Source organism: Muntiacus reevesi, chromosome 2 (genome assembly GCF_963930625.1).
Source record: "Muntiacus reevesi chromosome 2, mMunRee1.1, whole genome shotgun sequence".
Classification (NCBI taxonomy): Eukaryota; Metazoa; Chordata; class Mammalia; order Artiodactyla; family Cervidae; genus Muntiacus; species Muntiacus reevesi.
Genome location: NC_089250.1, coordinates 273,382,722 through 273,408,956, shown reverse-complemented (window position 1 = coordinate 273,408,956; position 26,235 = coordinate 273,382,722). Strand labels below are relative to the sequence as shown.

At 41.6% G+C, this 26,235-nt stretch overlaps 2 protein-coding genes and 1 non-coding gene across 3 annotated transcripts in view; 1 reads left to right on the top strand and 2 right to left on the bottom strand.

Annotated features, from left to right (window-relative positions):
• Positions 1-26,235, bottom strand: part of LOC136161650 (zinc finger protein 665-like) — a 365,259-nt gene that overhangs the window by 200,616 nt on the left and 138,408 nt on the right. The gene's annotated exons all lie outside the window — the stretch shown is intronic.
• LOC136162043 (U6 spliceosomal RNA) lies at positions 8,252-8,358 on the bottom strand. The gene has a single exon (XR_010661895.1). It is a non-coding gene; the product is annotated as a U6 spliceosomal RNA (small nuclear RNA).
• Positions 14,878-23,534, top strand: LOC136157613 (zinc finger protein 665-like). Its single transcript, XM_065919440.1, has 3 exons — positions 14,878-14,934; positions 18,285-18,411; positions 21,031-23,534. The coding sequence occupies exons 1-3, from the start codon at positions 14,878-14,880 to the stop codon at positions 23,532-23,534; spliced, it is 2,688 nt and encodes an 895-aa protein (XP_065775512.1).

Genomic DNA, 26,235 nt, shown 5'->3' with positions numbered 1-26,235 from the left:
GTATGAGTATGCATAAAGTGTGTATAATATGCTATATTTTCTCCTCAATTATGAGACAGCAGTGTGTTTACTACCAAGTAGAATGAGTTCAGAAGTCATGGTGCAAGAATACACTTTTCTTTGAGAACTGACCTGAGTTTCAAATAAATGAATATGTTCTGACTGTGTCTTTAAAGCTAGGTGACCCTAAAATTAATTTAGATTACATGTGATTGCTTTTTCATTTTTAAAGAGTTCTATTCGTTTAGCGTTTCAAATATTTTTAAGATCATGATTGGGAAGATACGTAATTCTGTTCAGCATGCATATGCCATTTGGTATAATACCATGTATTCAGCATGAAACAATTTATTTATGAATTGTAATTGATAGAATGCATATGGTTTTTATATTTTGTAGATGTGTCTGAAATACATATGATCAGAAATTACAGGCAAAACGAAACAGTGGTAACGAAGAAACTTTTCAAAGAGTGGTGTTTGGAAGAGCCGAAAGCCATGAAATTGAAGATTTTTTCTCAGAAAGATAGAGGAAAATATGCATGATATTGAGTGCCTGTGGACAGATGATGGAAGAAATGACAGAGGAACCTCTATATCCCATAACAAGAACCTCACCGATAGACGAGATCATGATAGTAGAAGTGATGCAGGAAATAAGCCTGTTGAAAGGCATGGATCAAGTTTTCAAGATCAGTTGCAGATACTGGAATCTGAAGGGACAGTTTCTGAATGTAGTCAGATTGTGGTGAATATCAACAGTAGCGGCTCAGGTTTGCCACCTCAGAGAACTCGTAGTGTCCATAAAGGCAATTCTCATAAACGTGAAAATGCTGTTATGCATCCCTCAGAACTGGGACCAGACCAGAAAGCACACAAGAAAAAAACTTACAGTTGTAATGAGCATAAGATGACTTTTCTTCAGGACTCAGAACTCACTAGACATCAAAGAATCTATACAGGAAGAAAAGCATATAAATGTAACATATGGTCTAAGGCTTTTAATGATAAATCAACCTTTGTAGTTCATCAGAGAAATCATACTGGAGAGAAACCATAAAAATGTGATGTCTGTGGCCACTGCTTTAAACAGCATACACACCTTCAACATCGTCAGTGAGTTCATACCAGAGAGAAACCATATAAATGTGACGTATGTGGCAAGGCCTTTAGTTGTCTGACCAGCCGGGAGATTTCAGCGAGCAACACGGCGCGTTCCTTTAGGCTAAGAAATAAAGACACAGGACAGATGGGGTCGAGAGGATCGCTGCAGTCAACGATGCTCCTTTATTTCTCTAAGCTTCATTTATACTTAAACCAAGAAGGAGGCATCCCAAAGAAAATTCTTCCCCATGTACATCATCTTTACGATAACAATCACTAGAACTCTCACTAGGCGCCAGAGCACAGGAATGGCATCCTGATTTATCTTAGGGGTAATCGTAAAAAGGCTATCAGTCTGCGTCTTGTGTGCATTCAAGGCTTACTAGTGTTCTGTTTAACTTTGGATAGTAAATTCAGAGGGGTGGCGGGACAGAGAGCTATGTCCTTGAAGGGACCCTTGATAATCAATCAAGGCAGCTCCCAGAGTCAGCTCTTTCAAGCCGCTCCCCGCATTTAGTGTAAATGCACGGCTTGTAGTTCATCAGAGAAGTCATACTGGAGAGAAACCATATAAATATAAATATGGAGAGAAACCATATAAATGATGTGTGTGGCAAGGCCTTTAGTGTAAATGCAAGGCTTGTAGTTCATCAGAGAAGTCATACTGGAGAGAAACCATATAAATGTGATGTGCGTGGCAAGGCCTTTACTCGCAAAGAAAGCCATGCACTTCATCAGAGCCTTCATACTCAAGAGAAACTATATACATGTGAAGAATGTGGCTGTGGCTATACCAAAAGTCAATATATATTTTTTTTTCAAAAAGTCAATATTTTTAATTCATCGGATAATTCATACCAAAGAGAAACCATATAAATGTGATTTATGTGGCAAGGCCTTTAGTGTAAATTCAAGTCTTGTAGTTAATCAGAGAGTACATACTGGAGAGAAACCATATAAATGTGATGTGTGTGGAAAAACCTTTAGTCAAAAAGCAAGACATACAGTTCGTCAGACCCTTCACACTGGAGCGAAACCATATACATGTGAAGTATGTGGCTGTGGCTATACTCAAAAGTCAATACTTGTAATTCATTGGTGAATGCAAACCGGAGAGAAACCATATAAATGTGATGTATGCGGCAAGGACTTTAGTCTAAATTCAAGGCTTATAGTTTATTGGAGAGTACACAGTGTAGAGAAACCATATAAATTTGATATCTGTGGAAAGGCCTTTAAATGCAAACCATGCAGTTCTTTGGAGAATTCATACTGGAGAGAAACCTTACAAACGTAACCATTCTGACAGACGTTTTACTGCACAGCTAGCCTCACCATTGTGCAGTTCAAACAGGATAGACAGCATAGAAATGTGATGTATGTGGGCAGTGCTTGAAATGACCATCTAAGAAATCGGATAATTCATAGTGGAGGAAAACGTTGCAAAGCCAACAATTATGAGAAACATTTTAGTGCAGATTTAATGAGTGTAGCAAAGCCTTTAGTCAGAGTTCAGGCCTTATAATTAATCAAAGAATTCATACTGTGTAGAAACCATACCAGTGAAAGAAATATGGTAAAGTATCTAGTTCATGTTCAGCCTCAACTGACCGTTGGGTAGTTCATACAGGAGGGAAACCACATAAGTGGAATTGATATGACAAACCCTTCAGTCATAAAATATATCAACTTTTTGACCATCAAAAAAGTCAAACTAGAGGAAACCGTACGAATGTGGTAGGTGGGGCAAAGCTTTGGTTCTGTGTTCAGACGTAACTAACTACCACAGAACGAATTCTGAATGGAAATCTTGCCCACATAGTGCATGTACTAAGGCTTTTGGAAGGCATTCAGTTATTTACAAAACATGAGAAAATTCATACTGGTGAGAATCCATACATTTAGAGCTCAGACCATCTCCCCAATCTTAACATTAAGATTGGAGGGGAAAAGGAAAAAAAAAGATTGGAGGAAATCATGTAAATATACTGTGTGTGGCCAGGGCTTCAGTAACAGGTCTCATCTTTCCCATCAGCAGAGAATTCATAATGCAGAGACACAAATGTAAGAGTGTGGCAAATCCTTCAGGTGGCATTCAGGCCTCAAAAGACATCAGGTGATGGACTGGGGAGACCATCCGAATGTAGTCAGTATGTCCAGGCTTTTTGTCAGGTGTTTACACCTTAGGCTTCTTGAGAATATTCATACTGGATAGAAAGTATATCAATGTAATGACTGTGTTAGGGCTTTTAGACAACAATCCTAAGTCAGGATTCAGTGAAGAAGTCATTCTGGAGAGAAAGCTTACAAATGACATGAGTGTGTGAAACCTTTACTTGGGGCTCACATTGCACTAGTCATCAGATGATCCATACTAGAGAGAACCTTACCAGTGTACAGAATATGGCAAGACCTTTAGGTACTGCCTTAAATTCAGGATTCACAAAATACTTTATACTTTGGCAGTGTTACACTTTACTTTATGTTTTATGGATGTTTTCACAGTTACTGCTCACTCTTTAGGTGTGTAAGAATACATATCCTAGAGTTAAACCACACAAATGTAATATGTGTGGGAAGGATTTTACCAAACATCCAAGTTCGGGAACATTCTGGAGCAATGCTCAAATGCAATGGGAGTGGGAAAATTTTCACCTTGAGTTGAAGTGTTAGACAGGACTCCATAGTGAAGGGGAGTCTTGGAAATGGACGGGCAAGGGTTTCTGGAGGGTTCAGAGTACACTAGACTTCAGAATATATGTCTTTCCAAGAAACCACACAAAAGCAATGTGCACACTGAAGCTTTAACTCAAAGATCAAAACTGTGGATCGTGAGAGGATATATATGGAGAGCAAACTTGGACAGATAATGAATGTTGTGTAGTCTGCTCCATGAACTATTCACACCGTGGGCATAATGAAGTGATTCATGTGTGTCAGAAACTGTACCCTATAACGAATTTGGAAACATGTTGAAGAAAACAATATTTCCTCAAGATTCCCCCACTCCCCAAATTCATATTGGAGAGAATCCTTACAATTGTAATGAATTTGGCCATCTTTTGTGACAGTTCTAACAACAGATCACAGAAGAGATAATTCATTTGAGGAATAAATAAATCTTCAGTTCTCCAGCACTAACCTACGCTATTACTGCAGAATAATTAAATATGTTAAAACGTAATCACATGTGTGGAAATGGCCCGATATCTTCAGTGTGTGTTTAATCACTTGAATTTTCTTGGGAACGTCACATTATTGTTCTTTATTTCCTGAAAGTTTTAAATTCTTATAGCTTTCTTAGAGACTTTCATGATGGTCTCTGCAAAGAAATCAGTAAGATGAAGGGGCTGACTTAATTAGGTGTCGTTCATTTATATCTATCCTGGTAAAACAGGGACACTGAGATATAATCAGTGGTGTGTGAATTAAGATCAGCGAGGGACAGAGAACCATGTAAAACCATGACATGACTCAGCATGCTCTTTATGTTCAGGGTGCCCTTCTGTACACAGCTCACCGTGGTTAAAGGACTGAATGCTCTACCATCTGACCATGACAAGAGCAGGCTGGACATTGAAGGACCTGGGCTTTTCATGGGAGGGGGGTTGACAGGTTCCTGGGGACTGATTGTGTGGGAGAAATAGTACCAGGGAAATGGTGGTCCTTTTCTCCCTTAACTAGCAATTGCTGTTGTGTGTAAATGATTAATGGAAACTTATTCTTGGACATTGAAGAGAGCAGTTTTCTTGAAAAATGTCAATCAGAAGAACCAGAAACAGGATGTGGGTGTATCTGCTCCATCATTACCTGCTGCCATTTACAGTGTGCCTCTGTGTTATTCAGAATGTATCATAAGTCTTGTGTGCTAATAAAGTTTGTATCATTTTTTCCATAACTCGGAATGGATCATGTTTCTTCCAGCAACACAGTTTTAATCCACCTCAGTCCTTCGTAACAGAAACCAGCAATGCCCCAAAGACTCTCAAGGTTGAAAGAATCTCTAAGAGTTTCTTTGCATGGTGAAATCAAATAGACAATTTTGGGATTATATACTAACAATACACACTTGAGTTATTCTCTCCACACTTTGTCTATAGCGGAGCAATTATAGATTCTGTCCCTGTAAAACTTACCCCCCGTTTATATGTGCACTATATGATATTTCCCAATGTTATCTTTTGAGCCCAAATAAAACTAAAAGTATGTGCCTGATTTACCTGAAGTGAAAATAGGAATCATAAATATGCAAAAATTAGAAAATAAAAAACTTTGGAAATAAGGGTAAAAGTGACGTGTCTTTTGGAGCTTGGAGCATTGTGGAAAAAATAGTTTTTGTGTGCTTATTTATTGTTGGCTGAATAATTGTGGCTCATGCGGTCGGGAGCTCTACAGCATATGGAATTTCCGACCAGGAATTATTGGTCCCTTGTCTACTGCCTTGGCAGGCAAATTCCTTGCTGCTGAGCCACCAGGGAAGCCCTGGAAATAATTTAGAAGGCACACTATATGATGGGAACTTTTTTTGTTTACTAGAAATTTCATATATTCACTCCCCAGCATTTCGGTTCTTGTTACTTTGCAGTCACCCACTGGAACAAGATGGTACCAGGTAAAGTCTAAAGATGTCAGTAGTCAAACATCAGAAGAACACTGTGAGACTGTTTAACAAAACACTGAATGTTCACTCGTGCTTTGAATTTATTACATTCCTTTTCCTGCTGTACGCATATTTTCCATTGTTCTATTGTTAGACCCAAATGTCAGGTCTCTGTTCCGGAGAGGAGCTCCCGCGATTCAATAAACCAGTCCAGCAGATGCAACATGCAAGAGGCTTTATTGTCGGTTTGCACAAGCCGGGCGACTCTAGTCTCCTCGGAGGCAGAGTCGCACCGTATAGCAGTGTAAGCTGACTTTTATGGGCAGAAGTCACATTGTTAGCACATCCAGTACAGTGAATGAGTAACATAATGTGTATCATATGGGGTTATCTTATCTGTGAGTACAGGTGCTTGACGTCAGTTGGTTCTGGAAAACCGCAGGCTTGTTTGTGCAGTTATTGGGAAACCTATAGACGTTCCGTTTACATTTCTCTATCCTTATTTTGCAAACGGAAAATTCTGCGCAAGTGGAAAATTTACACAGGCCAGGGAATTTCATGGTGTTTTTCAGATTCTTTCACTATATGGTGTTGAAGATGGTATAAATTAATATTAATCTATTTTACTAGACATAAATTACTATTTACTGTCTGTTGCCTATGACATTTTTACACTAGCCTAAGAACATTAGGAACATTAATGTTTGGCAGTATTTATTAGGTAATAAATAGAAGTCCAGAGGATATTAAAGTCTTGATGTCACATTATAGAATTAAGTAATATGCTCCATTGTTTATTCTTAGATGTATTTAAAAAAATTTTTTTTTACAATACTGTGATGGTTTTTGCTTTCCATCAACATGAATTGGCCATAGGCATACATATGTCCCCTCCTTTCTGAACCCACCTCCCTCCCTACCCTATCTGTCCAGGTCTTCACAGAACACTGGCTCTGGGTTCCCTGCTTCATACATCAAACTTCCACCAGCTCTCTGTTTTACATATGGCAATATATGTTTCAGTGCTATTATTTCAAATCACACCACCCTATTTGCTTTATCAATAGTTTTTCCTCAGCCTAATTTTTTCTGACTGCCTGCTGTGACACAGATTTAACGTTTGGTTTACATTTACATTACTAATGTTTAGTTTACATTTTTTCCCTGCCTTACTCTGACAAATCAACACCAGTGGGTTGTTTTGAGACTTTTAGAACATGAAAATGCACATAGATAAGAATGATGGGACATAGTAGGTACTCTATAACTAGGAAGACAGACAATTTCTTTAGGTCTTGAGTTAATACACAGAAATATTTACAGTTAACACACAGAAATATTTACAAGTAGTGCATAGTTGATAATTTTGGTGAAAATAAATTCTAATGTCTTCTGAAAAAAAAAACTAATGTCTTCTGAAAGCATTATATTGTATACTCTGCTTTGTTGTTCACTTGTGACTGTGCTTCCAAACAGACAACAAAGAAAAGAGAAAAATAGATTACAATTTTTTTTAAAGTAAATTGCCTAATTACCCTCAAATACAGTAATTTGACGTTCCATTACATTGGCCTTCCCTGGTAGCTCAGAGAGTAAAGCGTCTGCCAGCAATGTGGGAGGCCTGGGTTCGATTGCTGAGTCAGAAAGATCCCCTGGAGAAGGAAATGGCAACCGACTCTAGTACTCTTGCCTGGAAACTTCCATAGATGGAGGAACCTGGTAGGCTACAGTCCACAGGATCCTAAAAAGTCGAATACGACTGAGCAACTTCACTGGCACTGGTACATTCAAGAAATATTGACAACTATATATCATTATATAGTTATTATATAACTAATTACTATATATAATTATTATATACTATATATATAATACATATTATATAAATTATTATATAATATATAATTATATGTATTATTATACAAGTTTTTCTCAAGTATTTGAAGCTATGTCATCACAAGCATGAAACAGAAACACTTTTTACAAAGAAGAATGTAGTTCTCATTAAAGGAGATTTTTTTCCTCACTAATAATTTTTAAATATAACTTATTCAATTTGCTCTATTCCGTGATACTAACACAACATTATGAACCTACTCTACTCCTTTCAGATTTTAATAAAAGAGCAAAGACAAGGTAGGGTGAGGTGGATTTATACTGGGGGGTGAGGTGGGTATGGGTGTAGGGTACTGCTGGGTCCCAAGAGGATTCAGATCTCTTTTTTTTTTTTTTAATTTTTTTTCATTTACCTTTATTAGTTGGAGACTAATTACTTTATAATATTGTAGTGGTTTTTGTCATACATTGACATGAATCAGCCATGGATTTACATGTATTCCCCATCCTGATCCCCCGTCCCACCTCCCTCTCCACTCTATTCCTCTGGGTCTTCCCAGTGCACCAGGCGCGAGCACTTGTCTCATGCATCCAGCCTGGGTTGGTGATCTGTTTCACCCTAGATAATATACATGTTTCCATGCTGTTCTCTCAAAACATCCCACCCTCACCTTCTCCCACAGAGTCCAAAAGTCTGTTCTGTAAATCTGTGAAAAATATGGAACGCTTCACGAATTTGCATGTCATCCTGGCGCAGAGGCCATGCTAATCTTCTCTGTATCATTCCAATTTTAGTATATGTGCTGCCGAAGCCAGCACAGATTCAGATCTTTTAAGGGGTCAGGATACATGACAATCGAGGAACTCAGCCACACATGTGCATGTATTCTCCCCCAAACTCCTGTCCCATCCAGGCTGCCACAAAACATTGAGCAGAGCTCCCTGTACTACACAGTCAGATGTTTCTGTTTTGTAAATGAGTTCATTGGTATCTTTTTTCAGATTCCAAATATAAGTGATGTCTAATGTTTGTCTTTCTCTGGCTTATTCACTTAGTATTGAAAGGCTATTGCTGAGCCGTGAAACGCTCCGGGATTCTTGGCGTCCAGAGGAGAGGAATTCAATCCGGGGCCAATGATGAAGTTTGATCGCTCCGAGCTTTTGTGTAATAAAGTTTTATTGAAGTATAAAAGAGATAGAGAAAGTTTCTGACATAGACATCAGAAGGGGACAGAAAGAGTGCCCCCCTGCTAGTCTTTAGGTGAATGTTATAGCTACTAGCAGGCTGCTAATTGGAGAAAGGAAATGTCTCAAAACTCAGAGACTGGCATCAGGCCCCTCACCCACAACATGCATTTTGAGATGACATTGGCACAAGGTGAGTTGTCCCGGGCCATAAAACGATTGACATGAATCTTGAAGAAAGGCAGGTTCCTAAGGAAACAAATGATTTCATTAACAAAGATTAGGAGAACAATTGTAGGAGTAAAACATACTGGTTTGTTGAGCCATTATTGGTTCTGAGTCTCTTAAGTGAACCGACTTGAACAAAGAGTCTAGGGTAAATACATAGTTCATTAACATAGATTAATAAAAACATTTTCATAAGAAAAACCCATTGGTTAGCTCAAGGTTTGGGAAAAGTTAAGTTCAGGTGGAACCAGGTGTCGTCATAGTAACACAGAATTTAAGAGAAATCTATACAAATTAAAAATTTTGAATAGAGAAGGGGAAAATATCTGACACATGTAGTTTGTTTCCTCCTCCTGCGGATTAAGAGAAAGATAAAAAACATTGACACTTGCAGCCTATATCCTCCATTTGGAGACCCCTGACCTTCCTGCTCGTTACCCTCTCAGTATGATAATTTCTGGGTCAGATCACTTTGGTGTTTCATTTTGTTGAGTATTTCTTGGGTAATTCAGTTCAGTTTGTGTTTACTACTTCATATGTGCTAAATCCTCAGTATATCTACTCTTGGAATTTCATGAAGCCTTTCCCCCAGGTGTCTGGGCCAAACTGTTTTAAGGTAACACCACATCTGTCCACATCCGCATGTACTGTCTGCATGTGGAATGTGGACAATTCACATGCAGCTTTCTTTCTCAGCGCACAGAAAACAACTGACTGCTTTTTCACTTTGTTAATGAAGAAAGGCTTATTCTCACCAGCTATTTCTTCACCAGAGCACAGCTGGTAAAAGAGGAGATGAGGGGATAATTTAGTTACATCAGTGTGATATTTCATTACTGTCTAACCATACACATAATATCCAGGATGCTGTGCAAAGACATTTTTTCCGGTGATCACCAAAGAAATGGCAAAATGGAAAATATTTTTCCTAGTACTGAGGCTGCAGGGCAGGGCTCTGTGGGGCTCCCAGGCACAGAGGCCTTTTTGGGTTCCATTTCTTATAGACAGGACTGCAACCTCCATGACTTTCTGTGAGTTCCAAAGGGCAGAACAGTTGCTAAACAAAGAAGGATGCTCACGTCGGGACAATCGTGTCCAAATCTTCTGTGACCCAATGGACACAAAATGGGTTGCCATTTCTTCTTCCAGGGGATCTTCCCGACCCAGGAATGGAACCCAAGTCTCCTGTACTGGCAGGTGGATTCTTTACCACTGCACTGATAAGGAGACCAGACCACCTAAGACCCTGCACAAAACTGGATCTTGTCACAACCCCAACCTTTTAGAACTTTGCAGAGGAAACAAGAATTCAAGACTGTTACTGACTTGATCCTTAGCATATACCCCTAGCGGACAACATAACATCTCCCTACTCACCAGGGAGGGGGCCTAAAGTGTTTCCTTTTAGCCTCGAAGATATATAAAGCCACACTTTATCCTCCATAACTCTGTCTCTGTGTTTGTATTTCAAATATTTCGGTTTGGCATTTGTGCACAGAGAGCCAAGATTTTGGCATCAATATAACCTCTGGGTTCTGGTTCAACCCAGACCTCTGACTTGTTGATTCAGAGGAACGTCTTTCAACATGTACTCATGTCTCTAAGATGTGACAGGACCAGACACAACACAGCCCAAAGGAACACGCAGGGCTCCTCACTGACGTTCTAAGGTACATACATCGAGGTTCTCAGGCTTTCCTTGTTGTTTTTATTATTATTGGGTTAATATTCCTAAGGTTCCATTTTTAACTATTACATGTGTATTTATCTTCTGTGACTTTTCTTGGAATTATAGCTTATGATGACAGAGTTGAAGCTTACTTCAGATCCTGTAATTATGGACAAGAGCAAAGATTAAAGAATTCTCCCACTTCACTTCCAGGAAAAGGCTTATTGCCAAGAGCCACCCTTCCCCATTATCACTAACTTAAGACCCCCTACTAGGCCCCCTGTTTCCCAGGGAAACACCAGACACACCCTCCACAAATTCCCAGTCGATGCCCTGTCAGTGATGTGTTGTTGTTGCTGTTGTTTAGTCGCTCAGCCATGACTGACTCATTGCAGCCTCCTGGGCTGCAGCATGCCAGGCTTCCCTGTCTTTCACCATCTCCTGGAGTTTGCTCAAACTCAATGTCCATTGAGTTGGTGATGCCATCTAACCGTCTCATCCTCTATCATTCCATTCTCCTCCTGCCTTCAATCTTTCCCAGCCTCGAGTTCTTTACCAATGAGTCCGATATTTGCATCATGTGGCCAAAGTATTGGAGCCTCAGTTTCAGCATCAGTCCTTCCAATGAATATTCACGGTTGGTCTCCTTTTGGACTGACTGGTTTGATCTCCGCGCTCTCCCAAGGGACTCTCAAGACTGATCTCCAGCACCCCAATCCAAAAGCATCCATTTTTCTATGCTCAGCCTTCTTTATGGACCAACTGACATCACTTTTTTAATCACATCCCGAGCTGACTACTTGAAAAACCATAGTTTGTTTTTCCTTAGCTTTTCAATACACCATGTAGTTCTATCATAACTTTTCTTCCAAGGAGCAGCTGTTTTTTAATTTACTGGCTGCAGTCCCCTTTGGCAGAGATTACAGTATCGAACTGTTTCCTCCGCCCACAGCGCCGCGACGCCCCGCTCCTACGCGCCACGACGCCCCGCCCGCCGCGCCGCGACGCTCCGCTTCCCCGCGTGGAGACGCTCCGCAGCGCCCATCCCACCGCGCAGAGTCGACCCACCCCGCCCCGCCCCTACCTGCGCGCTTAGTAGCCTCGCCCCACCGCGCTTGGAGGCTCCGCCCCGTCCCGGGCTTCCCGCCCCGCCGAGTCGCCCCGCCCCACCGCGCCGACTCGCCTTCCCCCCGGGCCGAGTAGCCCCGCTCCGCCGCGCCAGTACGCTCTGCCCCGACCCTCCCGACGCGCCTAGACTACCGGCTCGTCGCGCAGTGAGTTTCCGCCACACTTTTCTAAGGCTTTATCCTGGTCCGGTTTCTCTCCATTACCCACCCCCTGACGGCCTGGCCCCACATCCAGCCGTTCAGCTATATGTCTGCGCGTGCGCGTACCGTGACTCACGTGGAAGCCGAGCGGCGAGTGGAGGTTCCAGCGCAGCGTGAGTTTCTGTCTTTGGAGTCGGACCTGCCTCTCGCAGTCTCCTTTTCTTTGTACCCCGGGTCTGAGGGTCGCTAGTGACTCTAAATCTCCGCTGCCGCCCCACCACCCCCAGCAAATTCAGACGTCTCCGTAAGCGGCGAAGGGGCGCGTGCCTTTTGCTTTCAAGTCCGCACTGAAGCCGGTTCGTGCGTTTCAAACACTGGAACGCTGCGTTGCGCACCTTTTTCCGGTTTAAAACCGTTTATTGACTTCACTGACCCCTCTACCCTTTCTGCACCACATACAATTCTATTAAGCGAGGTGGTGTATTCGCTCCACGTTCTTCAGCCTCTCTCGGGCCCTGGAGGCCTCGCCGGCCGCCCCGTTCCCGGAGAGGCCGCGTTCTCTCCCCGATCCTGGGATTGCGGAGCTCCCACGCCGCTCCTGAGACACCTCTTCCCTCCCAGCCCCTCTGTCCTCACGTCTCCTCAGACCTTCCCCTGATCCGTGGTCGCGAGAGATGACCTGAGCCACCCACGTGACACCCACGGTTCTTCGGCGCCAAATACCAGCCGCTGGAATATGGCTCTTGAGGGATGGTCTTTCTTATTGTCTCCTACCCTGTAAATAGTGGGCGGAAGGCGGGATCAGGAGAAGCAGAGACAGCGACTCCTAGAGAAATCGAAAATTGAGAAAAGCACGTGGGACAAGCGATGGCAGTGAAGAGGATTGTGAAGAGCTTGGAAGAGACAGCTTCATGAAAGAGAATGAGCCTTGTAATGAGCGAGTGGGGAAAGGAGAGAAATTCAGAGAAAAGCAGGATCTCCGGAGAGTTAAAGGTGAGCAACATAGGGAGGTGTGGTGGTTCCTTCCCACGATTTGCGAGCTCTATATCTCCCAGAGTTTTCTCAAATCCATGTCCGTTGAGTCCAGGGATGGTATCTCCCCATCTCGTCCTCTGCCGCCCCCTTCTGTAGCCTTCAAGGAAGAGGGACTGTAAATCAGGGTCCCAAAGAAGGCAACAGTGGAGACGCAGTTCACATAGATAGCCCGCGAAGGCGATACAAGAGTTGGGCCCAGAGCAAGAATATCCTGCTGCGAGAGAAAGGGGACTCCTAGTGATTGGAGGAGCTGAGAAAAAAAGGGAGCTGAAAGGAAGCATAACCACTTGGGAGTGCCAGAGAGTTGAGAGGAAGGGGGGGCAGAGATGGAGGAAGAAAGGCAGAAATGCAGGGAGATTGAGGCTCACCAGGGAGGTTGGTGCGAAAACAACTTGAAGGCGAACAGTTGGCAGAGAGAGGCAGGATGGGAGGCAGGGAAGAAGTAGAGAAGAGGACAGGCTCAGCAGGAGAGCAGAGAAAGGGAGATGTAGAAAGAAGTAGGGAAACAGATCAACCAAATGAAGTGGAAACAGCTAGTGTGCAGGTGATGGTGGGGACTAGATCCAGAAGAGTGCTGAAGCAGTTGGCTAAGAATTATTACGTCGTCATGCATTGATTTTGGGCTGTGAAATCTAATGCAGATCTTGCTTCTTTAAATTGTACAGATAAGAATGAGAATATCAAAGCTTCTGTCTGTGAGGCATGTGTATTTTGTCATTATTTGTATTAAAAGAACATGCATGTGTAGAGCCTGTTGAGGTGAGGGCTGGGGCAGTGACTTGATTCTCTCAGGTGTGGATCACGCCCTTCCCTGTTCCTGGTGAGGAGTAGAGGTTATGCGAGAGAAGAAATGGGGCAAGAACTGACTGACTCTTTCTACATGATGCCTTTTCAAGCAACTTTAACAATGTTCTTTGATGGTTTTACTTTTGGCTTTCTGCTTTCTTTACATTTTTTGTAGCTTGGGATAAAGATTTGTTTGTTCGATAGCGACTTTCTTGTAAACAATTATGGAGATTTGTTTTTCTTGGGACAACTTGGAAGAATGTAGAGAATATTATGGTAAGTGAATTAAGACAGACAGATATTATATATCCTTCTATTATATGGAATGTAAAAAATATGAAACTCACTAGTACCAGAGGGTAGGATCGTGGTCATCTGGGCTGGAAAGTCAGGAAGATAGGGAGATGTTGGTCATAAGCTACAGACTTTGAGTTGTGAAATATGTGCATCTTAGGGAGGTATGCGCGGCATGCTGACCGTAGTTAAACCTATTCTGTTCCTGCTTGCTGGGAATTTGTCAGGAGAGTACGTCCTCAGTGTTGTCACCACACACAGAACATGGGAATTTGGAGGTGATGGATATGTTGGTTAGTGGTTTGTGATAAATATTTCACAGTGTATACATGTGTCACATGGTCACAGGGTGTATGGTAAGTATACACATACTCCTTTGGTTAGTCAGTTCTCCCCCATCAGACACGTTCTTCAGGATCTCGTGTGGGGCCTCGCCCCAGGAATGTGCAAAGAGTAGCAAATAATTCCGATCTGGATCTTGCATTGAGCACCAGGGCTCTTAGCCTCCACTTCTGAGACTGAGATCGGGCCCTGGGAGAAGGGATGGTGCTCAGCTCTGAGTGGGGCTGGACCAGGCCCTGCTATGTGACCTGATGGGCATCGTGGGGTCAGCGGAGGTGCCCCCTGCTGCTGTGTACATGAGGCCTCACCAGGAGGGGAGTGTGATCCGAGGGCAAGTGTGGGAAAGTCCCGTGTTGGTCTCTGTGCGGGAGTTGACCGTCCTGAGTCCCTCCTGAGAGTGTGCACAGGGGACTGTCTGTTCCTCATGGTGAGGGCTTCCCTGAGTGTGTGGTTGTGGCTGAGGAGGGGGTGTGTTGACTCTAAGCATTAAACAGCATGTTTTCTACTTTCATGAAAAAACTGTGAAGACTCATGGACAAAGAAGCCCAGAAGAGGAAAGAAGAGAAGTCAGGCATGGCTCTTTCTCAGGTAAGGTCATTTTCTCAGTGGATTCTCATGATGGTTTCCTGAAATGCCCTTCTCTGGACTCCCCAACGTGACTTGACTCCACACTCTCCTGTCTGACTCTTGTACAGGCACACTCACCCGGCGCCTTCCCTTAGGGCCTGTTGTCTCCACTTAGATCCCGTCTCCCCATGACCTGGTGACCTGGCCCTTGTGAGGAGGCTCCCCTGGGCACCATCCTGGGCAGGGCTTCCCACCCATGGGTCTCAGTGCTGTTGGGCAGCAAGGACTGTTAGGGCCCATCTGGATGCCCTGTCTGCTCTCTGTCAACCAGGGTAAAGAAGCGGTACGTGGACCTCAGGTGTTAACATGTACAGAACACGGTAAAATCTACCAAAGAGGCCAGTGAGTAGAAATCAGTTCTGACTTTTTTTTTTTTTTTTAATAGCGAGCAGGGCGGGCAAGGGTCCGCCTCGGGCTGATACCAGCTCCAGCCCATCAGCCCCGCCTCCAGCTCGCTTCTCGCCGTGGAGGGCCCTTCAGTTCTGACTTTTTATAGTACTTTTAAAACTAAATGAGTACCTCCTTGAAAACTTAAGTGTTTGGGGATGGAATGGAGTGTTCAGAAAGAGATATCAGGGCTAGGGAGTGTTTCGTTACACCATCTAGTTTAAACTGTAAAATAGGCTTACTAATTTTTTTTTCTATTTCTTTTTTTTTTTTTTTGACCACATGCTGCAGCTTCCAGGGTCTTAGTTCACTAAGTAGGCATCGAACCTGAAACTCTGAGGTGGAAATGAGGGATCTTAACCACTGGACCATGAGGGAATTTTCCAACTTTACTGATCTTGATTCAGCATTTTCTTAATGGATTAAAATAATGACCCTGTTACCAAGTACATACCTAAAATTAAGGACAAAAATCCCATTATTATTTTTAAAATATACTTATTCCTGTACTGTATCTTCATTGCTTCAGTGTCTTTTCCCTGGTTCCGGCGAGTGGTGGCCACTCTCTGGTTGCAGTGCGTACGCCTCTCATTCTGGTGGCTTCTCTTGTCTTGCAGCCCAGGCTCTAGAGTGCGCCGGCTTCAGTAGTTTCATCTCCTGGGCTCCAGAGCTCTGGCTCAGGAATTGAGACTCTCGGCATAGTTGCCCCTCAGCATGTGGGATCTCAGAGCAGGCAATAACCCACATCTCCTGCATTGCCCAGTGGATTCTTTACCACTCACCGTAGGGAGGCCCATATATTTTTAAATACAGGTATTTTATAAAGATTGGAAGAAATCTTCTGTATGTTATTTACTGCTTGTATTAGTTTTAAGTTTTTTTGAACTAGAATAAGATAATGTTAAAGACTTCCCTGGTGGTACAGTGGCTAAGAATGTGCCTGCCAAAGTAGGGTGCACAGGTTCCATCCCAGGTCCGGAAAGATGCCTCAGAGCAACTAAGCCCATGGGCCACAACTACTGAGCCTGTGCTCTAGAGCCCACGAGCCATAAGTACGGAAGCTCGCACTCTCTAGAGCCTGTGCTTCAAAACAAGAGAAGTCACTGCAGTGAGAAGCCTGGGCACTGCAGCTGCAACTAGAGAAAGCCCACTCACAGCAACGAAGACCCAACATAAGCAAAATAAATAAGCTTTAAAAAAAGAAATAGAATGTTGACAAAGTTCCTGAATGAAGAAGTAACATGAAAGAAGAGAATGGGAACCCACTCCAGTATTCTTGCCTGGAGAGTTCCATGAATAGAGGAGCTGGTGGGCTGCCATCAGCGCGGTTGCAAAGAGTCTGGCATGAGTATGCAGGTAAAGACAACTTCCACACACAGCAGATTAAGCTCTGAAAAACAAATCTAAGCGTCTAACTTTCGTCTTGCAGATTATTCAGAGACTTCCAGTAGCTTTTGGATTAAAGTCCTCAATCGATAGGTCTTGCATAAATTAGCTTCTACCTGGCATCACCCCATCTACATTCCCTGTGTCCCAGTCACACTGGCTGACTTTCAGCTCAGTAAATATCTTCCTGCCTCAGACCAGCACTCAGGCTGTTCTCTCTGCTTGCAACACTCTTCCACTTCCCACCTTGCCAATCCTAAGTGTTTCTTCCTCACAGAGACCTTGTCTGATTTCTCAATGTAGGTTAAGACTTTCTGTTTAATCTTGTCTTAGCACCGGGCCTCTGTCAGAGCACTTATTTCAATAGGAACGTGAAAATTGTGAATGAAATTGACTGACTGGCTGCTAGATAGTAAGCTTTGTCATGTTCACTGCTGTATTTCAAGTTTGAGGTGCAAAGCTGACGCTGAATAGATTTTGATAGAATGAGAGAAAAAAAGACAACTCTTATTGTTTTAATCAATTGTGTGTTTCCAGGTGCATGCAGGAGTGCATGGATATGTAGCTCCATGGTTTTGTTACAAAAACATCATCTGATAAATAATGGTGTATGCTCTGTAGCAGTTTCAGTTGTATCTTGAGTGTATATCATAGCGTTTTTTTTTTTGTTTCCTCACATGAATGATGTAAATTGTAGCAAGATTACTGACATTGTGTGGGTTGGGATGGGAGAGGGTGTGACCCTGTATCATCCCAATTTATGCTCTTCTATTGTAATTCAGCTTCCTTGAAATTCTTTCCGGTATTCTCAAGGAACTCTCTGTGGATGCTCTTTCCTTTTCTGGTAGTTAAATCATTGATTTCTTTAGGTTCATTTGTCTCTCCCAACCACCTTAGCTCAGGTGCTGTTGCCTCATTTCTTTTTTTTTATTATTTTTTTATTTTTTGTTGCCTCATTTCTTAACTGTTTGATCTGAGCGATTTCTTAGAGTGACAGGATTTACTCCCCAGTAGGTGGACACAGATCTTTCTCTAACATTCTGTTATGTTGATGACAAGTTCATCCATGTGAAGTCTTTAGAGTAATGCTTAGTGTGTAGGACAGGTGCTGAAACACCTGTCATCAATGTGATGATGTCATCATCATCACAGTGTGTGTGTACTTTTAAAGTCACTGTGGACTTTATCATCTCTGAAGACACCAGTCTTGCTGTAACTCAACTACATAGTGACACTATGTCACTCCGTGTGTTGAATGTAACACTTCTGCATACACAACCCAGTGCTGGTTTTGTGTATTTTTCATGTATTCTCCACATACGTGACAAATTCATTGATTGCAGAATGTGATAATCTTAAAATAAAGAGTAAATTAGAAATTCAATCAGAGACCAACAGTTTGCTTCAAGCAGCTTTTAATGGATCTATCAGAATATTACTTCAACTGAAATGAGCTTTATCCCTCTCACCTCTTCTCATTTTGTATGAAACTAAGAACTTTCCATACGGCCCATTGGTGAAATGTGTTTTCATTTCAGGCACAGTTGACCTTCAAGGATCTGTTCATAGATTTCACTCTCGAGGAATGGGAATGCCTGGACCCTGCCCAGAGGACCTTGTACAAGGACGTGATGGTGGAGACCCTCATGAACCTGCTGTCTGTGGGTGAGGATCACTTTCCCCTGAAGTGGGGATCTGCCCTGGGGTACCTCTGCATGTTCCCTCTGTACCTTTTGAGAGCGCCTGTTTTTCTTGACTAAGCTCAAAACCTTGGTGACTCACACTTGTAAAGCTTCGTGATTGGCATCAGGAGTTTAAACTTATCTTTCCTTCTGGTGACCTGCCAATGTGTGATACACAAGGAGTTTTATCAGAACTTGAGCATTTATGAAGCTGATTTCAAACTCTGAGATATCCAGTTGCCTGTTTTCTAGCCCTATGTTCTTGGTTCAGTAGTTCTTAGAGAGGAACTAGATACCTGCTGCATTTTGTACTGTACGTTATACTGTTCCCTGTGCATTCAAAAGGAGGCAGATAGTAAATTCATTTGAGAAGCATTTTTCTGTTGGTTTATAATGTCCTCACTCCTTGGCTAACAAAAGAGCTGGATTCTACACCTGCCAATGCAGAAGACACAGGTTTGATCCTTGCTCTGGGAAGATCCCACATGTCACAGAGCGTGCCTCGACTACGAGCCTGGAAGCTGCAACTACTGAGCCTACATGGGACAACTACTGAAGCGCATGCACCCAGGAGAAGTTGCAACAAGTGAGGAACACAAGCACTGTATCTGGAGTGTAGCCCCTACTTACTGAACTTGGAGAAAAGACCAAACAGCAATGAACACTCCCCTGAGTGAAAAGAAATTAATACATTAAAAATTAAAATATTAAATTAATATCTATTAAAAATAGTAGATACATTTACTAAAAGAATGAGAGGTTGGATTCTAGATGAAGCCACAGTATGTGGCATTACTCGTGAGTAGGAATTTCTGTTTCTGATCTGAACATTATCTCCATACTTGTGTTACGAGGAGGAAGACCCCTGGCTTGTGGATAATGAGGTGCTAATAGCAAAAATCCAGATGAGTGGGAAAGTATCAACAGTGTGATCACAGGTCAGCTGTCACAAGGACAGAGAAGAAGCCACACCATTCATGGGGTTTGGGAAACTCTCCAAGTGGGCGAGTTCTGTGAGAAAACAGCTGTTTAATGTTTGTGAATCTCACAGGAGGTTTTTCTTCTCCCTACCTGACGGCTCTGTTCTTCGTCATGTGAAATGTACAGCAGCCTCCAATGGAGCTGTAGCATCCACAGAGATGAAGGCGAGGTCTTTGTTTTTGGCCTGTTCTGGGTCTTTTTGGCTGTGTGGACTTTTGTCTGTCTGAGACGAGTGAGGGCTACTCTCTCGTTGCGGGGAGCACGGTTTCTCATTGTGGTGGTTTCTTTAGTTGTGAAGCATGGGCCCTGGGCACACGGGTGTGAGCAGTTTTGCCATACAGGCTCAGTATCTGTTGTTCATCAACTTATTCTCGGTGATGGATTCTTTACCTCTGAGCCACAAGGGAAGCCCCAAAGCTTGTTCCTTTACCTATATCTTGAGCCAGGGAACTGGGTAAGTTTAGGTTACTGTGTAGATAGGGAGTTGATGTATAATGATTATCGTACAAGTAGAGACTGTTTCTCATATTTTTTTGATTTTTAAAAATGACAGTCTTTTTGTATTACACTATATCACTGACATGATTCACTCATTGATGTCATAAGACGACTATATGTCTATCTACTGATATATTTTATGTCTATCAGCTGATAGATTTCTGACAAGTATTTTAAAAAGTATTTATTTTTTTATTTTTTAAATTATTTTAGGGAATTTCCTGACAGTCCAGTGGATAGGACTCAGTAGTTTCACTGCAGCGAGCCTGGATTTAATCCATGGTCAGGGAACCAAGATTTTGTAAGTCACGTGGTCCAGCAAAAAGAAAAAAAAAAAAAAAAATATATATATATATATATAGTTTACAGAATTCTATAATTTTTCGATGCAGTATTTCTTGAACACTTTCTAATTCCCATTTATTTTTTACATTATTCATTAGAAAGCTTCTTTTGCATTGTTTACCATTCCAGTGTATTGCCTCTTTGATGCTTGTTTGCTCAGTTTCTCAGTCCTGTCTGACTCTTTGTGATCTCATGGACTGTAGCCCACCAAGCTTTCCTATCCATGTAAGTTTTTTCAGGCAAGAACAGTGCACTGGGTTGTGATTTCCTGCTCCAGGGGATCTTTCCGACCCAGGGATTGTATCCCCCTGTGCCGCGTCTTCTGCATTAGCAGGCAGTTTCTTTACCACTGAGTCACCTCTCTAGTCCTGTATGTTCTTCACCATTTAAACATGTATAAGTATTCATAAAGTGTACACAGTATAACATTAGTTTCTCCTCAATTATGAGACAGCAGTGTGTTTAGTACAAAGTAGGATGAGCCTTGAGGTCATGGTGGGAAAAGACGTTTTCTTTTCAAACTGACATGAGTTTGCTTAAAATGAATGTTTTCTGATTGTGTTTGAAACAACACTACCCTAAAATTAATTTGAATTGCATATGATCACTCCTTTTTAAAGAGTTCTATTTCTTTAGCGTTCTGTAGTTTTAAGATCATTGTGAAGATTCATAATTCTGTTCAGGATCGATAGGACTATTGGTATAATATCATGTACTCAACAGGAAATATTTCTGTATTGTGACTAATAGAATACCTGCGATTCTTTATGTCTTGTAGATATGTCTCATATACATATGGTCAAGAAATTACACGCAGAAGCAAATAGTGGTAAAGGGGAAATTTTTCAAAGAGTGATATTTGGAAGAACTGAAAGCCTTGAAGTCAAAGGTTTTCGCCTCAGGAAGATCCAGGAAAATATACATGACTTTGATTGTCTGTGGAGAGATGATGAAAGAAATGACAAAGGAATGTCTACATCCCAAAACAAAAACCTCACTGATGGAAGAGATCATCCTAGTAGAAGTGATGCTGAAAATAGACCTTTCGAAAGTCACAGATCTAGCTTTCAGGTTGAATTGCACATGGTACAATCTGAAGGGATAATTTTTAAATGTAGTCAAGTTGTGACAAACGTCAGCGCCACAGGTTTATCACCTCAGAGAACTGGTAATGTCTGCAAAGGCTTTTCTCATAAACATGAGAATGGTGTTATGCATCCTTCAGAACTGTTACCAGACCATGAAACACAAAAGAAAAGACCTTACAAATGTACTGAGTGTGACATAACCTTTCTTCAGGACTCAGAACTCACTGAACATCAAAGAATCCATACTGGAGGAAAACCATATAAATGCGACGTGTGTGGCAAAGCTTTTAATCAAAGTAGAAAACTTGCAGTTCATTGGACAATTCATACTGGAGAGGAACCACACAACTGTGATGTGTGTGGCAAGGCTTTTATTCAAATTGGAAACCTTGCAGTTCATCAGAATATTCATACTTCAGAGAAACCATATAAATGTGATGTGTGTGGTCAGTGCTTTCAACAAAGTACACACCTAGAGAATCATCAGAGAACTCATACCGGAGAGCAACCATATAAATGTGATGTTTCTGGAAAGGCCTTTAGTCAAAATGCAAGCCATGCAGTTCATCTGAGACTTCATACTGAAAAGAAACCGTATAAATGTGATGTATGTGGCAAGACCTTTAGTCAAACTGCAAGCCTTGTAGTTCATCAGAGAATTCATACTGGAGAGAAGCCATATAAATGTGATGTATGTGGCAAGGCCTTTAGTGAAACTGCAAGCCTTGCAGTTCATCAGAGAATTCATACTGGTGAGAAACCATATACATGTGATGTATGTGGCAAGGCCTTTAATCAAGATGCAAATCTTGGACCTCATCGGAGAATTCATAGTGGCGAGAAACCATATACAAGTGATGTATGTGACAAAGCGTTTGGTCAACCTAGAAGACTTATGCTTCATCAGAGGATTCATACTGGAGAGAGGTCATACAAATGCAATGTATGTGACAAGTCGTTTAGTCATACTGCAGATCTTACTGTTCATCGGAGACTTCATACTAGAGTGAAACCATATAAATGTGGTGTATGTGGGAAGGCCTTTCGTACAAGTGCAAGACGTGCAGTTCATCAGAGAATTCATACTGGCGAGAAACCGTATAAATGTGATGAATGTGGCAAATGCTTTAGTGAAACTTCAGGCCTTGCAGTTCATCGGAGAATTCATACTGGAGAGAAGCCATATAAATGTGATGTGTGTGGCAAGGCGTTTACTCGTAGTGGAAACCTTGCTGTTCATCGGAGAGTTCATACTGGAGAGAAACCACATAATTGTGGTATATGCGGCGTGGCTTTCAGGGTACGTTCAACCTTTGCTTCTCATCAGAGAGTTCATACTGGAGAGAAACCATATAAATGTGATGTATGTGGCAAGGACTTTAGTCAAACTTCAAACCTTGCAGTTCATCAGAGAATTCATACTGGAGAGAAACCATATAAATGTGATGTATGTGGCAAGGGCTTTAGTCATACTTCAGGCCTTGCAGTTCATCAGAGAATTCATACTGGAGAGAAGCCATATAAATGTGATGTATGTGGCAAGGGCTTTATTCAAACCTCAAACCTTGCAGTTCATCAGAGAGTTCATACTGGAGAGAAGCCATATAAATGTGATGTGTGTGGCAAGGCATTTTCTCGTACTGGACACCTTGCTGTTCATCGGAGAGTTCATACTGGAGAGAAACCACATAATTGTGGTATATGCGGTGCGGCTTTCAGGGTACGTTCAACCTTTGCTTCTCATCAGAGAGTTCATACTGGAGAGAAACCATATAAATGTGATGTATGTGGCAAGGACTTTAGTCAAACTTCAAACCTTGCAGTTCATCGGAGAATTCATACTGGAGAGAAACCATATAAATGTGATGTATGTGGCAAGGGCTTTAGTCAAACTTCAAGCCTTGCACTTCATCAGAGAATTCATACTGGAGAGAAACCATATAAATGTGATGTGTGTGGCAAGGCATTTCCTCGTACTGGACACCTTGCTGCTCATCGGAGAGTTCATACTGGAGAGAAACCATATAATTGTGGTATATGCGGCAAGGCTTTCAAGGGACGTTCAAGCCTTGCTGTTCATCAGAGAGTTCATACTGGAGAGAAACCATATACATGTGGTGTTTGTGGCAAGGCCTTTAGTCAAACTTCAAACCTTGCAGTTCATCAGAGAATTCATACTGGACAGAAATCTTAAAAATTGATGTGTGTGGCAAGGCAATTAGTCATAGTGGACACCTTGCTGTTCATCAGAGAGTTCATAGTGAAGAGAAGCCATATAATTGTGGTATATGTGGCAGGGTTTTCAGTGTAAGTTCAAGCCTTGCTGTTCATCAGGGAGTTCATACTGGAGGGAAACCATATAAATGTAGTGAAACTTCAAGCCTTGCAGTTCATTGGAGAATTTATACTGGAGAGAAACCTTATAAATATGATGTGTGTGGCAAGGCCTTTTAATCAAACTACAAGACTTGCACTTCATCAGAGTATTCATACTGGAGAGAAGCCATACAAATGCAATGTATGTAACAAGGCTTTTAGCCATATTGCAAACCTTACTGTTCATCGGAGACGTCTTACTGGAGTGAAACCATGCAAATGTCATATGTGTGGCAAAACTTTCAGAGTAAGTTCACACCTTGCTGTCCATTTGAGAGTACATACTGGAGAAAAACAATATAAATGTGATGTATGTGGCAAGGCCTTTAATGAAGCGATAAAGGTTGCAGTTCATTGGAGGTTCCATACAGGAGAGAAATCATATAAGTGTGATATATGTGGCAGAGCCTTTAGTCAAGCTGCAAACCTGAGTGTTCATCAGAGAGTTCATACTGGAGTAAAACCATAAAAATGTGATGTGTGTCACAAACGCTTTAGTGAAACTTCAAGCCTTTGCAGTTCATCAGAAAATTCATACTGCGGAGAAACTATATAAGTGTGATGTGTGTGGCAAGGCCTTTCATCAGACTATACAAAACTTGGACTTCATCAGAGAATTCATACTGGAGAGAAACCATATAAATATGATGTATGTGTCAAGGCATTTGTTTGTAGTGGTAAGCTTGCTATTCATCAGAGAGTTCATACTGGAGAGAAACCATATAAATGAGGTATATGTGGCAGGGCTTTCAGTGTGAATGCAAGCTTTGCAGGTCATCAGATAATTCATAGAGGAGAGAACCTTAGAAATATAAAAATTGTGACAAACCATTTAGGTACAGTCATCCATAACTCATCATCAGGCAGGTCAGACAGGACAGAAACCATATAAATATGATGTATATGGCTGGTGCTTTACTTGAAATGATGAACTTAGAAACCATCGGAGAATTCATGCTAGAGAGAAACATTAGAAATGTGACAGTTGTGAGAAACATTATAGTGCAAAAGTCGTGAGTGTGACAAAGCCTTTAGTCAGTGTTCAGGCCTTATAATTCAGAGAATTCATACTGTATAGAAAACACAAGTGAAATGAATGTGGCAGAGTTTCTAGTGCATGTTCATCATTAACCGCCCATTAGGCAATTCATACAGGAGAGAAAGCACATACATGTTATTTATGTCGCAAACCCTGCAATCAAGGAATGACGTTGCAGATAATCTGAGAGTCCATACTGCACTAAAAACTTACCAATGTAGAGTGCAATAAAAGATATCAACTTTTGTGATATATTCAAAAAATTCAGAAAATTCAAACTTAGGAAAACTACACAGATGTGCTAGGTTTGGGAAAGCTGTGATTGTGTGTTCAGCCCTAACTCACAGCAGTTAATTTGTTTTTGTTTTTGTTTTTTCCTTTTCTGACAATATTGTGATGGTCTTTGCTGTACATCAACATAAATAAGCATACATATGTCCCTTCCCTCCTGAACCCACCTCTCTCGACACTATCCCTCCAGATTGTCCCAGAGCACTCGCTCATATATCAAACTCACACTGAATTTTTTACATATGGTAATATATGTTTCAGTGCTAATGTCTTAAATTCTGCCTTCCTATTTCTTTTGTGTTTTTTTCAATAGCTTTTCCTTAGCGTTACTTTTTCTATCCACATGTTACAACCCATATCTAAGGCTTAATTTACATTTCTTTCCTGCCTTACACTAATATATAAGTCTGTGGGTTATTTTGAGACTTGTAATATTAAAATGCACGTAGACAATGACAAGGAACATAGTAGGTGCCCTGTAAGTGTAAAGAAAGACATTTTCTTTAGGACTTGAGTTCAGTCAATAATAAACAGAAATATTTATAAATAGTGCCAAGTTGATAAATTTGATGAAAATAAATTCTAGTGTCTTCTTAAGACTTTATATTTTACAATGTGCTTTGCTGTCGACAACTGACAGATCTTTCAGAAAGAGACAACAAAGACATGAGAGAAAATATATTAACAATTTTTCAACAAAATAAATTGCCTAAACACCGTCAAGGGATCATATAGCAATTTGACATTCCATTGCATTGAAGTATTGGCTTAAGTATTACATAAAGAAGAATGATGCATCTCTCTCTCTTTTTTTTTTTTTTAGAATGCATTTCTTATTAAAATTTAATCTTTAAAATTTTTTTTTGTCTCTGCTAAGTCTTCATTGTTCTGGCTTCTTTGTCTTTTTGCAGCAATTGGGTTATGAATTCTCCAGAGAATCTTGGCTGGGGTATGGTTGGAAACTGGTGTTTTGGTGCTTCTTTTCGTCAGTCCAGAGGAGTCAATGTCGTTTTGTTTCTTTGGCTGTGTTGAGCCTCTTTTTGCTGAACCACCCAACCTCAACCTGGCCACCACACCAGGTGATTTCTGTGGTTTCAGCAAGCAGAAGCGACTTTCTGGTTACTTGTGTGCAGGCTTCTCATTGCTGGGGCTGCTGCTGTTGCAGAGCACAGGCTTTGGAGCACAGGCT